Source organism: Sinohyriopsis cumingii, chromosome 8 (genome assembly GCF_028554795.1).
Source record: "Sinohyriopsis cumingii isolate HCF-2022 chromosome 8, ASM2855479v2, whole genome shotgun sequence".
NCBI classification, from domain to species: Eukaryota; Metazoa; Mollusca; class Bivalvia; order Unionida; family Unionidae; genus Sinohyriopsis; species Sinohyriopsis cumingii.
Genome location: NC_142968.1, coordinates 97,513,609 through 97,530,819, shown reverse-complemented (window position 1 = coordinate 97,530,819; position 17,211 = coordinate 97,513,609). Strand labels below are relative to the sequence as shown.

At 34.9% G+C, this 17,211-nt stretch overlaps 1 protein-coding gene across 1 annotated transcript in view; it reads right to left on the bottom strand.

The window, feature by feature from the left end:
* LOC149794203 (kinesin-like protein KIF23) overlaps positions 1-17,211 on the bottom strand; it is an 86,184-nt gene that overhangs the window by 24,879 nt on the left and 44,094 nt on the right. Inside the window, exons 12-14 of the mRNA XM_089968311.1 lie at positions 12,109-12,188; positions 4,771-4,890; positions 1,209-1,350 (exon numbers count right to left, since the gene is read on the bottom strand). Of these exons, the coding sequence (XP_089824437.1) occupies positions 1,209-1,350; positions 4,771-4,890; positions 12,109-12,188 (342 nt within the window). The remainder of the gene's footprint in view (positions 1-1,208; positions 1,351-4,770; positions 4,891-12,108; positions 12,189-17,211) is intronic.

The following is a 17,211-nucleotide window of genomic DNA, read 5'->3' as shown; positions in this document are numbered from 1 at the left end:
AAGTCAAGAAAAACAAAATAACAACCTGTCTGAAAGAATTTTATAAATGACTCCAAATGGTATGGACTTTAGCATTGCCAATACAGAGCAAAAGCAAAACAAGCAAGATTTAGGCTGGCAAGGAACTATCTGCTCAAAATCTATTTTCATGTCTTCTGCCTGCATAGCTGCCACAGCTTAATTTAAGTGCCTTTATGTGCCTGTCTGCGATACTGTTCCTACAGTGCATCCTATAGTAAAAGTGGTTTTTTTTCTCGCAACATTGCTGCAACTCTCATAATATCATCCACAGGGGATTAATTCAATCAGGCCTAAGATGTTGCAATTGCCCTAACTTCATGGGATTTGATTATCTCAAAAGAGCTGACAAACTCTCTTGATGCTAAGGACCTGGAAATAGTCGCAGCTAAAATATGAACAACCATTTAGTGCAAGGAAAAGACATTTATTCCTTCAGAAGACGCCAAAACTAAAACCTGAAGGCCCTAACTCGGCAAGAATGTCTTTCTTGATCATTCCCAGCACAGTTATTACTGGGGATCAAAAAGGTGGAGATAATGAAGGTAGCTTGATTCTTAGCCAGAACCGCAACTGGCAAAGAGAAACTGAATCATAACTACCATTAAATTGCAAACAGTAATTTTCCATTTACAAGGCATGCAGTTTGCTTTTATTTCTTGCTAGCATTAAGCAGAGCAATAAAACGGTGTTACGGGTAACCTGAACCAAGTTTAACAGCAACAGTAGGTTGCTAAACCATAACCAATGCATCCATAGGGGACCTACCAGAATGAACTCATCAGCGGAGATCCTTTCTTTTGAAACATTTGCAGAACTATTTTGATAGTGGGAATTTTTACATCTATAGACAATACCACCTAAGACTGAAGGTGCCACTGCCCAGGCCCTCGTATCTAGAACTGGTGGGATAAAAAAAATGGATCTAAAGGACATCATCAATATTGTACAGGCAGGGCCAGAACTGAACATGTCACAATCATCTAATGTAGAGGAACTGTTCCTGGCATTTTATATAATTTCTAAGAACTTTTTTTTATAATAGGCATATAGTGCACACAAAAAGTATCATAGTGTAATAGGTATATAGCATGAACTCATTTCCATTATGCTAACTAAACTTTTTCAAAATGGTTAACAAATTGTCTTTATGGACTTATGACCATCTCAAAGACCATTAATTGTTTTACCTGCTTCTCTTGCTTTGGCTACGGTTTCTGTAAACTGTTCGTTCATTCGTCTACGTCCAGGGGTAAGGCCAAGGTCAAACTTAACTTGCTGGGAACGTGTAATCAGGACTTCCTGTGTCATCTCAGCAAACTTCATAACATGCTGTGAATAAAAGTAACTTAGGTAAAGTGTCTACCAAAATTCACAAAAATTTAAGTATCACTACTAAATATTATGCAACCATGGGTTCATTAATATTGAGTGATTTTAAGTCTACTGATTGTTCTTTAAGATGTATGGATCTGGGCTGATTTACATGTATTTAATAACTTCAACAAGATGCCTTAGTCAATGATTCATCAATCAACTGACATCTTCCCAAAAGCAATGACTGGGCAAGAAACTTGGGTTAGTAGAATGGTTTCGCTCAAAATTTCTTCAAATGCTGTTGAATGCTTATTTTAAAAAAATTATCTTACGGTTTTTTTTAGCATCTTCTGCCAAATTTAATGGCAGGTCATTATAGTCTGTATAACAATAAAAGGTCTTTGAACTAGGATGCTGGAATTTTAATAATTGCAATAGCAGATATCATCAACAAAAAGCACATAACACCTTTGGAAATCTGAATTCTGTCATATTTTGTAAAGAACTGTTTTCGTCTTAGCACACGATTTTACTGTCTGTAATGAATTTGTTGAGACAAATCGCCAGCAACACAAGCAACGTAAAGAGCTAATTTCTAAAAGAAATTTAGTAAAACAATTTTTTGAGTGAACTACATCAAGGGTCTCTCTAGTATTTATAAATGTTGTAAGTCCAGGCTGTGCTATTGATAACAAAGCAGCAAGCTGCTTTTTATTAAATGTTTAATGTCATGGGTACTTTTATGCCCAATAGCAAAATCACAGTTACACAATTTGCAAAAAAAAATGTTTCCCTCTTTTAATTGATGGTTTCACAAATCTTAACATGATGTCATAATTGTACTTCAAGTTCTGTTTTCACTTCTTTGCTGGAGAAAATTCTGAATATTCTGCTTTCCTTTTCAACAGGACTAGAAGTTGAATATTACAAAGATGAGATACAGTAATAGCAGCAACCACAGGGGCTTTTTACCAAGAAAAGTAAGAGCATTCATCAAAGAATAGAGGACTGGGGGAGGGGGGGAATCCAACATATAGTACTGTACCCCCTCCCCCCTCTACTGAATGATGGATACCCTTAACTTTCTTGATAACAATCCCCTGTGGCAGCAACTGCTTCGCTTAGTCCAATATTGTGGGTGGGTGTGTATGTGTGTGATTTGGATTTTGAATGTAGCTTTAACAATTTTCCAGTCATATCGATACAATGTCTGCAGTGTGGCAGTTTATAGCGATGTCTACCTCTGGGGTATCATGCTGCAGACATGCAGCATCATGTCCCACCCAGTCACATTATCCTGACACCAGTATGACCAGTCATAACATTAACCTCATAATATTGCGCACTTAGTGAGGCAGCTGTTAGTACCATTTTTATGTCTTTGGTAAGACTTGGCCGGGGTTCAAACCTGCAACCTCCTGCATCCAAGGCAGATGCTCTAACCACTATGCCACCGGAACGGTAATATGGTGGGTGAAGACTGGCATGGTATCTTCAATTTAGAATGAAGGAATCATATTTTAGAACTCCTATATACATGTGATACATTTACTTAGGAAAACAAGTCAAACCAGATGGATAGCTAAGAAAAAACAAACCAAACTGGTGTAAAATGCAATTATATTATTGTGAGGAAAAGGTCACAAATGAAATTGACAACTTATTTTGTCCATCTACATAATATACAGAAAAATTCATAATGCTTCAATTTTTTTCCCCCATTTATATGATAAATTAATGAATTCTATTATAGGTCATGCACTGGTATAAAAATAGCATCCAAGAATGATCCAATTCGTTATAAGAATATCCCATAATATGTTTTACAAGTCTTACAAATAAGCAGTGCAAGTAAAGTCCACAGTTTTGTGATTCAAACTATCCTATTAATTCAACTGTCAAAACACAAAGTAAATAATTCAGCCTCCTTCTTTGAGTGACCAGGTAAAGTTCTGAAACCTATTATTGTCATTTCATCATAAATATCATCTGACAATGATTATTCATCTTACCTATCATACGTGGGTGCTATTGTATAGACTGACACTATAAGTGAGACTTTGATCATGCAGTGTGTGAAATCTATTAAAGAATTCAACAAAATAGGTGTCAATTGTGTGGCAAGATCTCAAGAAGTTCAAATAAACAGTATCAAATTCACGACTTGATCAAAGGGTTGTCACATGAGAAAACAAGAGAGTGGGGCCTTGATAAGCTAAAGGATTACGGTCAAACGCACACAGGGAGTTGTGGGATTCGACTTAGCACTAAATGAAGAATCAAATCCTAGGCCTGATCAAAAGGATTGTCAATGTTAAAACAAATAAGTGTTGCCTTTACAAGCCAAGAACTTATATGCCACATGTATAGGCAGATAACTTTGGATATATCACATCTGAATATTAGATCTGGTTTACTGACAATGAAAATACAAATCAAAAGTTTTATTCCATAAAACATCAACAGTGTCTATACAGCAAAACACAAAAAACTATAACACAAATACAAGTTGTTTGGACTTGCACAGATATTTACAAGTAAACAACATTGATGGACACTTCACTTTGTGGAGGGTAATAGTTAACGGTTATTTTCAAATTCTTAAAATCCAAATAGATACAAGTATTGTGCAATGAATACCCCCATCAAATGGGTAAACAGTGGCTTCCATAGATGCATGTCTGAAGAAAAAAGTGGTACGAACATATACAATTATTTAAATTGACAGTACAGCAAATATCTCAAGTTCCAATATTAGCCCTGAATTTATCCAGTTTTCATATGGCATGCTTATAAGATGACCTCAGCACTGCATGAATCAAATTTTCATAAAAAAATACACCATCTTAAAAGTGAATATACACAATAACAAGTGATATAATACATGGCTCAGTTCCACATTATAAAGTGGGGGTTGAGAGGAAATGAGTGTGTGTGTGTGATTAGGATTTTTAATGTAGCTTAACAATTATTCAGTCATATTGCTATGATGTCTGCAGTGTGACAGTTTATAGTGATGTCTAGCACTGGGGCATCATGCTGCAGATATGTAGCATGATGTTCCACCCAGTCACATTATCCTGACAACAGGCCGACAATTCCTAACACTAAATTCTTAATACTGCACGCCCAGCGAGGCAGCTGTTAGTACCATTTTTGGAAGTCTTTGGTATGAATTGGCCGGGGTTCGAACCCTCGACCGCCTGCTTCCGAGGCAGATGCTCTAACCACTAGGCCACCAGAGTGGTCGAGAGGAAATTAAATTTTACAAATAAAATCTCTCCAGCAGACTGCTAAAGTCCAAAATTCTGAATTATTTTCATCTGCGATTGGAATGTATTACACTTACGGAGAAATCTTGGTAAAATCTTTATCACCATTTAAACTGGGATTGTTGAGGAACCTAGGTAAATTCAGTATGACAAGACTACTTACAACTGTTTCATCATATTCCTCTGCCCTGGGATTGACACATACTATCATTCTCACTCTGCCATCTCCTTCAAAGTAATTCTTGAATAAATGGGTCAGCTTAGAATCTCTGTAGGGAACCATCTGGTAATAACAAGGAAAAAATTCAAGATAAATATAACTAAATACAAATTCAAGATAAAGTTAACTAAATAAACAAGAAATACGAGAAGACACCACTGATATCCCCTTAATCTGGTATAAGTTAAAAATTTAACAACCAATGTGAACACTAACTCAGCTTTTATGATGACTTGAATATCAATGACATTAAACCACATACAAAACTGAGCATAGTTCTTTCAGTTAGTGTTAGTGTGTAATTTGGATTTTTAACATAACTCAAAGAATTTTCCAGTCATAGCGCTACAATGTCTGCAGTGTAGCAGTTTACAGTTATGTCTAGCATTGGGGCATCACTCTTCAGACAAACAGCAACATGTCCTACCCAGTCACATTATCCTGACACCAGGCCGACCAGTCGTAACAATTAACCTGTTAATGCAGAGCACCAAGCAGCTGTTAGTAACATTTTTATGTCTTTAGTTTGATTTGGCTGGGGTTCGAACCTGCAACCTCCCACATCCAAGGCAGATTCTATATCCACTTATGCCACTAGAGTGGTTGAAATACACGAAATATTGGCAAATTTCTGAATAAAAAAATAGTCATTAACTGTGTCAAATCTTAAGGGAAAAAATAACAAGGACTGACCTAGGTCTTCTTGACATTAAGACTCAAAACAGATTAGTTTCAATCCATCACGTCACTAAAATATTACCTAGTGGAAATAAAGTTAAAACACATGGAATGTATATATGTATGTATGTATGTATGTATGTATGTATGTATGTATAGACATGAGTTGCACTAAATCTCTCGTCTCTCCCAAAAATACTGTGTAAGATAAAGGTCAAGAGTTAGGATGTGCATTTGTCATTCATTCATAAAGTTACATTAATATTACCAGCAGCTTTCTTCCCATACAAAAGTCTCATTATGAAAATCATTCTTTTGTGACATCCTTCTTACCCTTCAACAAGTCAAAGTCAACGTTTAAGGAAATGCAGAGAAAATGCTAACAGAATCTCAAATCACAGATTATCCCATATTTTAAAGATTTTAGTGTGTTAGCCTCTCAACCAAAAGGGTGAGGGTTTGAATCCTACCCCACAACCAGCCCAAGTCAGCTAATGTGGTGTGTCCATAGGCAAGGCGCTTTACCCTCATTACCTCAGCACTGAATAACCTGCTTGTGTTACTGTACCATAAAAGTACCAGACCAATCCAAATCCATTTTCTATATATTCAAACTGCTCTTAATTAAGGTAGATATTAGATAACCCATAGCTTGGATGGAAAATGGAGCTGTCTTTTCCAAGACTATTAACTGTTCTTAAATTCTTGTTGACAATTAAATAAACACATATTACAGTTGCTCACTTAATGTGACGTCTAGAAAGATTATCCAAGAAAAAAAAAAAATTTAAAAAAAAATATAAAAATCTTTTAGACTGAACAAGTAGAGATAACCTGAAATTTATGCCAAGAGGTGTTCTTAGGCCAGTAGTTAGCACTCTCAATTTGTAGGCAATACTGACAGTCTGCAGCTTTTTTCCTTGAATATATAGTCTCAATTTGTTTGTGGATTATGTACCTCTTGCAAAATTATCAATTTTATGCATTTTGAATGTGCGTTTCTTCTCTTTTATGTGCCACCTGGTGTCAATTAACACTCTTTAGAAAAAACCCAAACTAACTGTACTAATTAAATTATACTGATTACTTGTGCCATGATTTCACTGAGACTTAATGACTGGAATAAGACTGTGCTGAACTCACTCCACTTGTCAAACACATGTAACAAAATGAGCAATTGTTGTCAACTGTGAACACCAGTTTGCTAAGTGTTAAGAAGGAAAGCAGTAAATAAGTCACTAATGAGCTCAGGTACAAGCTCTCAGTCTGGTGATTTGATCAATGAAGATGTGAGTAGTTTTGGTCTAATCCATAGGGTCCTACTTGAAATCAAAACTGGTGTTAATTTACCAGTGACCAGAGGGGATAACTTAAGTGGCTGTTTGGCATGCATAAAGTTGAACTCAAGAAGGAAATAAAACCAAACCAAATGAGCTGGAGGATAAAATTGTGCCAATAAAATTTGAAGAAAAAAAAATAACAAAAGGAGAATTAGAGGACTCAAGGAAAGTAAGTGATAATGTAAAAGAACTATACAATACTTATGACTGATATAAGGAAGCTAAAAAATCACAATGAAAATACACTAAAAAAGCATAAAAATGTTTTCATGCCTGATCAACAACAAAATGTCAAAGCAAAGTCTGTGAAGAATATTAACCATAATGACACAGATGGGAGGGATGTTCTTGCTGTACACTGGATCCCCAGGTAGACTGGTGCCCCAAAACCATTAAAAGTGAAATTTTGGGATACAAAGATCAAATTGAACATCGCCAAGAAGAAAATGGATTTTAGGAAATAAGAGAATTGTGGAAGCTATCACTCTGCAATATATGGGACTCATATATAAATTAACTACCCATTTTAAAGATGAATCTGCCTGGTATTCTAATTGCAGGGTGAGCATGTAAAAACCAAAGATGGTCAAAAGTATAAATTTGACCTTTTTGATGATATCTATCAAACAATTACACTCAATCCCAGAAGTGAAGTAATTTCCCTATTGATTCTGGATGCAACTGAATTTATTACTTTTAATATCTGTTATGTATATTCTAAATTAGAAAATTTGTACTTTGCTTTGCTAGAATATCAATGTTGGTATCTAAAAAGAATCTTAATATAATCTTTCTGATAATTTTTGGCTCCTATATAAATGTGTTTCGTTTTTTAAATGACTGATCATATAACTTTCATACTGGCCAGATAATATTTTTTGATGGTGACTTACTACCATACTAGATTTTTCAGCACATAGTTGCTAATGTCATTTAGTATCAATGTTTACATATTTTGTCTTTGTCATCTTCAAATACATACGTAATGTGGTCTACATGTACCATTTTTAATCATCCCCCTGTTACTTCTGAAGTAGCCATGTTTTAAAAACTGAGATTTGGATTTGTAACGAAGCTTTAAACAAATTTCAGTCATATTACTACGATGTCTGCAGTGTGGCAGTTTAAAGTGATGTCTAGTACTGAGGCATCATGTTTTATGGCAAAAATTTGCTTTTGAACAAATACTTGGAAAATTTGGAGATACACATTTATTTAAATTAAGTGAACTGAAATACATTTTTTAATCCATTAAAAATATTTTGTTGGTATAATGTTATTTATGCTTTACCAGTATGGAAAATGAACAATCTACTGTTCAAGAAAACTTGTCTCAGTTTAGGTGATACAGATAATCTCAAATCATACACACAATGGGGAATAAACAGTATTGTGCTTATTCAACAACAATGCACAAAAATCTCTAAGCTTTCATGAAATTAACATAAAATAATTATTTTATACAGTCCTTTACTTTTATTTCAAAGATATCAGTTAAGTGGAAAAGGAAAATTAGAAGTTTTATGAAACCTAAAATAGCATTAATGTTATTTTCAACAAAATTTCACTTTCTATTGGACAGTTATGGGAACAGATGATGGCATTGTGCAAAATATATTCATATGTAGTTGGTTACGTATATTGTGTGCTTAATTTTTGTGACTGAGGGTTATGGAGTTAATACCTACCTGATTTGTGTCATGATTCAAAGTAATCAAGATGTTTACTTAAATTTGAGTTCTAGTCTTAAACTTATTTATGTTCTGGAAGTGAACTTGTTTACAAATGGGTGGAATTTTCCATTGGAAATTTGGGTTTTCCACAAAATATATTGCATCACAGGTGAAGTGAAGTTTGTATATGTAGAGACCTGATAAACAATTTATTCCCATTTAATATCAGTCTTTGAGAATCTATTATCGAGTTTGTAGTTGTATTCAGATGTAAATTTAGAATATTTAAATGATTGGAATGATACTACTTTGGATTATTGTGAGTTCATTCAAAGACATTGTGGATTGTATCACTGAGGCACATCAAGACATTCAACATTTAGAATTCATTTAGAACATTCTATACTTTTTGAGTTCACAATACTATCTCATATTTTCCCTTTGTAATTTCAGGAAATAAATCTTTGAATTTTACTCAAATTGTGTATCACATTCTTTCTGTTACACGGTTTAAGACCATAGAGTCATATTAATTCACTGAACAGGTGTGTCTTAACATATGGTTTACATTAATTTGTTATCAATAAAAAAGACACCTTGACAGCAAGAGAGACAAAGTAAATAAAATGACAATGAATGCATGGCTAAAACTGGATTTTTAAGAGTTGCTAAAAACAAATAAAACAAAATCTGTATGTAACATTCTTTGGAATACACAGGATATCAGTTACACTAAGCACTGTGTAAATACTGTACACTACTGACTGCAGGTCTGTCTTGCGTCTCCTGTTACAACTAAGCTTCACTTTAACTGGGAAGTCTTTACATACCCTTACTTTATTTCATGTTGGAGAAAGCAGACAATATCTACATACAAAATAATAACAATCGTATTTAGTTTAAAACAGTTTACTGACAGGGTAAATGAAAAAGAACAGACTTCTGGTTATCTTTTGGCATACATACCAACCCCTGGCGACGAGAAAGTGTAATCCAAGTGGACAAAAAGTGTAATCCGAGCAGAAAAAGAGTAATCCACATATAACATGATACAAATTCAATGAGCATACTTACAAAATGATTCATTTTTCCCTCTGGCCTTTTAATATCAATTACTGTTTCAAGTTTTCATATGTAGCACTTTTAGCTTTAAAAAGCAACACTCTAATGATGCATTTCCAAACATGTAGTACCAGCTGAGACAATGAATATTTTGCACACCAGTTGAGCAATAAGTGCTGGGCTACTGTGTTCTGAATTTTTAAATTTTTTAACAATGCTGAACAATCTCTCAGTCAGCATCAGAATGGGAAATAACTAATATTCTTTTCACAGCTGACAAAGAAGAGGAAATTTTGTATCTTCCAGTAATTGGGTCCTTCAGTTGGGAAATAAGGTGCCATTGCACATCAGCCCTGTTTGAATGAAGAACCTTATGTGGTAGGATGCCAACCTGATACTTCAAAATTCACCTTCTAATTCATTGGCAGCCATTCCTGCAGCAAGGTGTATCAAATGACAGGGACAACCTGTTACGTACACTGATGCATTATCAGCTGAATCCCTATACAGCTCTGCCAACTTATATCATATTTTACTGTTTCCATCTTGTTGTTTTACATTAAACTCTTTGGTTTTATATTGCTGGTCGATACAAAGCCTTTTACCACTTTTAAATAACCCTACATATAACCTTTTGTAGGGTGCTAAATAGCCTAATCATGATGATGCACTGTAAAAATATAATCAATCAATCAATCATGTTTATTTAAAGCATTATCAAGATAATAAAAAATGTTTTCTCTAGTGGAATCTAGCATTAATTCTGGTAATGAAAGAGGAACACGCTGACTTTTCCCTTTTCATTGTCAAAGTCTCTTACATTGACTGAGTACAACTTTTTGTCATCATAATCACTACTCCCATCTGTGGCAATACTAAACAGCCCAATTTTCATGCCTTTTCCAATTTTAAGTACAGTATCTTCAGCTAAATACAGAACAATATCAGATGACATTGCTCTTGCACATGCATATTTTCTGCAATTTCAGAATCAGGAAACATCTATTTGAACAAAGGACCAATGTAGTCTTCTACTGCTAGGGGTAATCTGTGTTCTGGAGTTCAGTAAATTACACCTATGCATTCATAACATGCATGTCCACAACTGAGTTCTGCTGTACAAAAGAAGTTACCTTTAGTATCGGAGTTAGTAAGTCAAGCTAATTCAAGGTTTCTTTGTTTTCAAGTATTGTTCCACATCAAATTTACCACAATGACCAATATTAAAATCCTTTCCACACAGCCTGTAATGTGTGTGAAGCTGCCCTAGAATGAAACGCTGTATTATGTAATTCATGTGTTCATCTATGAATTGTCTTTTCGTCTTTTTCTAATTAATCTGTGAAATTATTTGAAAAACTTTGTTGCTCTAACACATGTATCAACTAGAATAGATCTGATTTTACTATTAGCACCAATACCTAAAGTCTAGTTCTATATCAAATATGAATTGTTGTTGCTGTTGTAGGGTTTAAAGCCATTTTTCAACACAAGATAGGCTATACATGGCGGCCAGTATTAAATGAATTAATATGAATTAAAGCAAAGAATCTGCAACCAAAGATTAAAAGTTAGAAAACCAGCCTGTTCTCTCCTAACTTAGTCATACAGTTGCTATAAATAGAATCCGAGGTCAAAAGTTTGAAAGTAGAAACCAGCATGTTTCTTGGAAATAGGACAGATGCTTCCAATAGAACATAATAATGTTAGGAAAGTGCATGCAAGCATACTCTTATGTCATAGTTACGTAGAAGCCATCTTTTCTAGAATACAGTCTGTGGGATTAATGGAATGTTAATAAATATTAGAAAACAAACTATTAAGTTTTTTGGGAGGCAGAAATACTGAGAAAAAAATCAACAAAATCCATAAACATTTACACATAATGCATAATTTAGTGGAGAAAAAAAAAAGCATAATGATTACGCCAAAAGCTTAATGGTTGGCATACATATTTTTGTGCTAGTAAGGTTTGTTTTCAAGTGTTGTTCCACATCAAATTTACCATCATGACCAATATTAAAATCCTTACCACACTCAGCGAAAAGATTATATATTTTTCACATTCATACAAGTCTGAGGACATGAAAAATATACTATTTTTTTCTTGTCCCAAGACCTGCTTTCATTATGGTAAAATAGTTTATGAGTTTGAGAAAAAGTCAACCAACCTGTCAGCTTCTGGAATATGAATTTGTTGTTATTAATCTGTTATACACTTTCATGACCATGATGGACCTTTTCATTTGGTGTACAAAGAAAATAGTATTACATTTAAAAAACAAAACAAGTTACAGCCAATATAACATCTCTTTGGGTTTTGTGTGTGTGTCTTTGTTTCCAATATTTTAAATCTGTGTGTGTGTGTGTGTGTGTGTATGTGTGTTTAATGTGGAAGCATATACATGTAAAGGTCAGGATGCAAAACAAATTAAGGTAATGTTCCATGCACATTATCAGATAGTACTGTAAGGAAACATTTAAAGTGTTCACAACTTAAGTCCAATGAAAAATAAATAAAAAAATACCTTATTTGTTCCATTTTTCTGATTCTCTCGCAAAACCTCCAGACATGTTCTCAACACCATCAAAGTTTGGTTGATATTTCCTGCAGAAAATATTACATGTTATATATTATATTAAATTCCTTTGCAAATTTGAAAGCAAAAGATACATTTTAAAAACCCAGAACACTCAGGAAAATTAGGACAAAATGTAAAGAACTTCCAAATTTTAAAACAATTGTACATTTAAGACCTTGATAATTTGCTGTTCTTTAAGCTTTTCCATCTCTTTATACATTCAAGTACTGAAATTCATGTTTCAAATTTAGGTGTCATGAAATAAAACTAGTGTGAATGTCAAATCTTTCTATTTTGTCCTTCTCATGTAATTTGTAGTGGTCCCTAACTATAAGAACATCAGTATAACAGGGTCCTTTGTACAATGCTTAAGTATGGTCATGTATCTCATGATATAATGTAACAATATTCCTATGCATAATGTAGCAAAGTGTAAGATGCCCTAATGTAGCAAAGTGTAAGATGCCCTCATTATAACAGGGAAATGTATATAGGATCTGTTTGGTCATATATCTCATTACGTAAGGCAACAGTAATGTACCCAGTGTAAGATCCCCTCATAATAATAAGGCTATTTAAAATTAGGGTAGGTAGGTATTTAAAAAAACCCAAAAAACATTATATATATGATACATAATGTACGAAGCACTTTGAGTACTCGGATAAACCAGCTCAATTTAGTGCAAGAATTGTTTTCCTCCGGGTTGGTAAAATGTGCTAAGGTTGGCAACGAAAAACAGATATAATTTTTTTGCCTTATATAATGCAAAAGTTATGTACACCAGTATAAGATGCCCTCAATATAATAGGGTCCTTTGAAGAAAGTGGTATGGTCATGGATCTCATTATATAATGTACCAGTAATGTACCCTGTATAAGGTAACCTCAGTATAACAGGGTCCTTTGTATAGACTGGTCTTAATAATATTCTTATTAATATTCATTTATTTAAAAAAGATGAAGATATTACCACACATGCCAACCCCCTGGCAAGGAAAAAGTGTAATCCAAGTGGACAAATAGATTAATCCGAGCAGAAAAAGAGTAATCCACAAATAACATGATAAAAATTCAATTTAACATGTGTACATAATGATCTATTTACCTGTCTGGACTTTTAACATCAATTACTACTTCAAGTTTTCGTATATAACACTTTGAGCTTTAAAAAGCAACAAACTTTCATATTGCATTTCAAAACATTTTGTACCAGCTGAGACTTTAAATGTTTTGCACACCAGTAGAGCACTAAGTACTGGGTTATTACAGAACCTGGATCTAAATTCAGTTTTACTTTTGTTAACAATGATAAACAATCTCTCAACAGTCAGCATTACAATGGTAAAGAACCAATATTCCTTTTATAACCTGACAAAGAAGAGGAAATTTATATCTTCCAGCTATTGGGTCTTTTAGCTGGCAAATAAGAGTAAAAAATCAACTCCGTCCCCATGAAGTACATTGTCAAGTAGACTGCCAACTTGATACTTCAGGAGTACTCCTAATTTATCAACAGCCTTTCCTGCATCATGGTGCATCATATGACAGAAACAACCTGATGGAGACCTTTTTCAAATACAGAATGCAAGTTTTATGAATTCCAGTCATCACTGATGCAGCATCAGCTGACAACCCCATACAGTTCTGCCAACATATATTTAATGAAAGTGTCCACTGCCTAGGCCCTTAGATCTGGCAATGGAGACATGAAAGGGAAGCTTGTTGTTCAGTCCACTGAGAACCACAAGACCCCCTCTGGTAGACTGTCTGCCAAGATATTCCTCTTGTCAGACATGCCAACCCTGACGAGTCTGTCTCAGTAAGGTGTAACAAAATATCAATAACTACTATTGTAAAGCTGGCAATCGTAATTAAAAGTTCACACATCGACGATAAACAGTTCAACTGAAAAGTTTGTAAAGTACGCGGAGACTTTATTTACCAATAGTATAGTTGCACAAATTCTAGTTCCAAACCCTATGCAGCTCAATGGCTTGTTGCTATCTCTCAACCTGATCTAATTCTTGGAAATTCTTTTCCATTTCACATTTTTCCTCAATACTTTCACTGTCTCTGTTACTGTGATGAATGCACAGGAGCTGCAGCACTTTTGGTTCTTCCACAGGACAATTTGGAAGCGATCTTCGAGTCCAGGAACATTTGTTGGAACAAATGTTTAGCATGGTCTCCAGCTGATAAAGATAGATTGTGTTCAACAAGAAAACTCACAAATAATGCTTCAGCGGTCTTCCGTCGATGGCTTAAAATATTTCAGAGCTGAAATCTGCAAATTCTTAATTTTCCCAACTTTTATGTGTTTTTTGCAACTGAACCGATGGGCTTCCTCACATCGTCTCTGCCACCATGCACAATACTAAAATTTGTGGCAGAATACACAGCCAATATTTGGTATATTCCAAATTAAACTTCCCTTTCCCTTTTTTTGTTGTTGAGCAATACATTTCTTTTTTCTTGGTGGTGAAGCCATTTTCAAGCTCTTACATGAGATGCCAAACGGTAATTCAAATCAGTGTTGTTGACGCAAGCTCCGAGGACCCAGTTTCTCTCAAAAGCATTTGTTGTTGTTGTTGTAGGGTTTAACGCCATTTTTCAGCACACGATAGGCTATACATGGCGGCCAGTATTAATGGTGGAGGAAGAACCTGGGTAAACCCCGGAAAGAACCACCGACCCACGAGAAGCTATTGACAAGTTTTCTCACATACCGACATTAGCCGAATCCGAGACTCGAACCCACACAGACAGAGGTGAAATGGCAGTGATCCGTAATGGAGAGTGCATTAGACCACTCAGGGCCACCAAAAGCATTTGTAAAACTACTCTTATACATATAGATTAAAATAGGCTAAAATGCTTGCTACCGGGTCAACTGTACCACTTGGCTGTAGTTCTACCAATATCGCGACCAGCAGTACCGGACCATTTTGGCAACTGCCAATATTACGACTAGTGCTTAAAGGGAAATTGGTTATTTTATTAAAGATTTAAAATAACTGAGAATTGGAGAAATCGTGAATTTTTTGCTTGTGGCGTGAATTCTGAAAAAGTCGTGAAATTCACGCCAAAATCTATGCTTTCTGGACAACATTTTAAAAAATTCTATAATCAACAGTTTGATCATGCAAACGCTTTACATGAACAAGTTGGTGCAGTTTAAGGCATCTGAGGTGCTCCTGTAAAGTTAGTCTGGTTCCCTGCCTAATCTTACTAATTTTATGATGAAACCTGGATCCAAATAAATGAACCAATTAGCCAAAATTTTCGGCAATGATAATTTTTATGTAGTTTTTGCTAGTATGAAGTAAGTCTTTATGTTTAGGGTAATTTTCTTAAGACTTATGGCAAAATCATAACAGTTGGCAGGTCTGTCTTTTCCAGAATATGGTGAACGTGGATAGTGATCTCTGCCAAAGATTCTCCAGGAGAGAGAAGTAAAGGTGATCCAAAAGGTCTTGACCAGAAGAGCAGTTGTAAGGGACAGAATACCATCAATTTTGAACTCTCCCAGAGCTGGTGAGGAAATTCATCCACACATATACTATGTTCTGCAAAAGGGATAAGATCCGATTTCTCTAGGCTTAGGTTAAGACCATGAAGAAAGAAGAAATATTTTATTGTACATTGTGTATCAACCAGTTGCTGAAATAGTGTAGGATGGTAATCCCTTAAGACTTCAAGTTGGCTGTGAGTAGACACATCACCTTCACAAGCTCTTCAGGTTGTTGTTGTTGGGTTTAATGCCATTTTTCAGCACACAATAGGCTATACATGGCAGCCAGTATTAATGGTGGAGGAAGAACCTAGGAAAACCCCAGAAAGAACCACTGACCCGCAAGAAGCTACTGGCAAGCTTTCTCACATACCCCATACCCATATTAGCCTAATCCGAGACTCGAAACCCACCCAGGCAGAGGTGAGATGGCAGTGATCCGTAACGGAGAGCGCTTTAGACTACTTTGGGCCCAAAGCTCTTCAGGTAGGGCCAAAGATGACTGGAAGAGTTTAAAACTGAATTAGTTGCTGGTTAAGACAAAACCAGAGGTATTTTCTGCATGGAAAGAACATGAGGATGTGAAAGTAAGCATCCTGTAAATCGATGAAGACCACCCAGTTGCAGGGTCTAATGGCATTCCTGACCATGATGGTAGTTTCCATTTTAAAGTGTTCTTCCTTAAAAAATCTGTTTGAAACCAAAAGATGTATTATCAGCTTCTTATTGCTGTCCATTTCTTTGACACCAGAATGATCCAGGAATAGAAAGCCAGAGTCTAGTTGTTTTGCACCTTCTCTACTGCACCATTCTGCAGAAAGGTGTGTACCTCTTCCTTAAATTGAACTAGTTTTAAATGGTGAAAGATGGGGATCCATGATGGGTTAGGGTTAGGTTAGGGAAAGAAATATAAAGAAACTGGCTATCATTTATGATGCCTGACCAAAACACTTAAGAAAATGCTAACTACTGAGATGCAATGCAGGAGAGGAGGCAAGTCCCTTGGTCCTATCTCCTCCCTCCTTGGGGAACTATAAGGCACACCACTGTGGAATTATTTGATACACCCAGTTTCATCTAGTTTTATGTATTTGTTTATTCACTGCTCTGGAAATTACATAAATTTAAAAAATTATGTTAAAAAATATATTCATACTGAATAATAACATTGTTTTTTTCAACATAAATTTGAGGGTTTTTGGGAACAATTCAATGAGCTTTACAAGAATTCACAGATAAAACAAACTTTTCAACAATGCAAGTAGTTTTCAATGCATCCTCTAAAATACAAGGGTTTTTCAACATTGTTTGAATTATGTATTCAGAAAAAAGAACTACTTAACAAGTATATTCAAAACTTAAATCTTTTTTATAAAGTTTTAATTAAAAGAAAAAAGCAACAAAGCTTCCCATATATATAAATGGTCCATGTTTATAAAAATACTAAATCTTATACTTGTAACTAGGTCACTACGACAACAGAACACAAACAAACAACCCGTTAAACCTGACATCTGACCTTTTAATCAATCCATTAT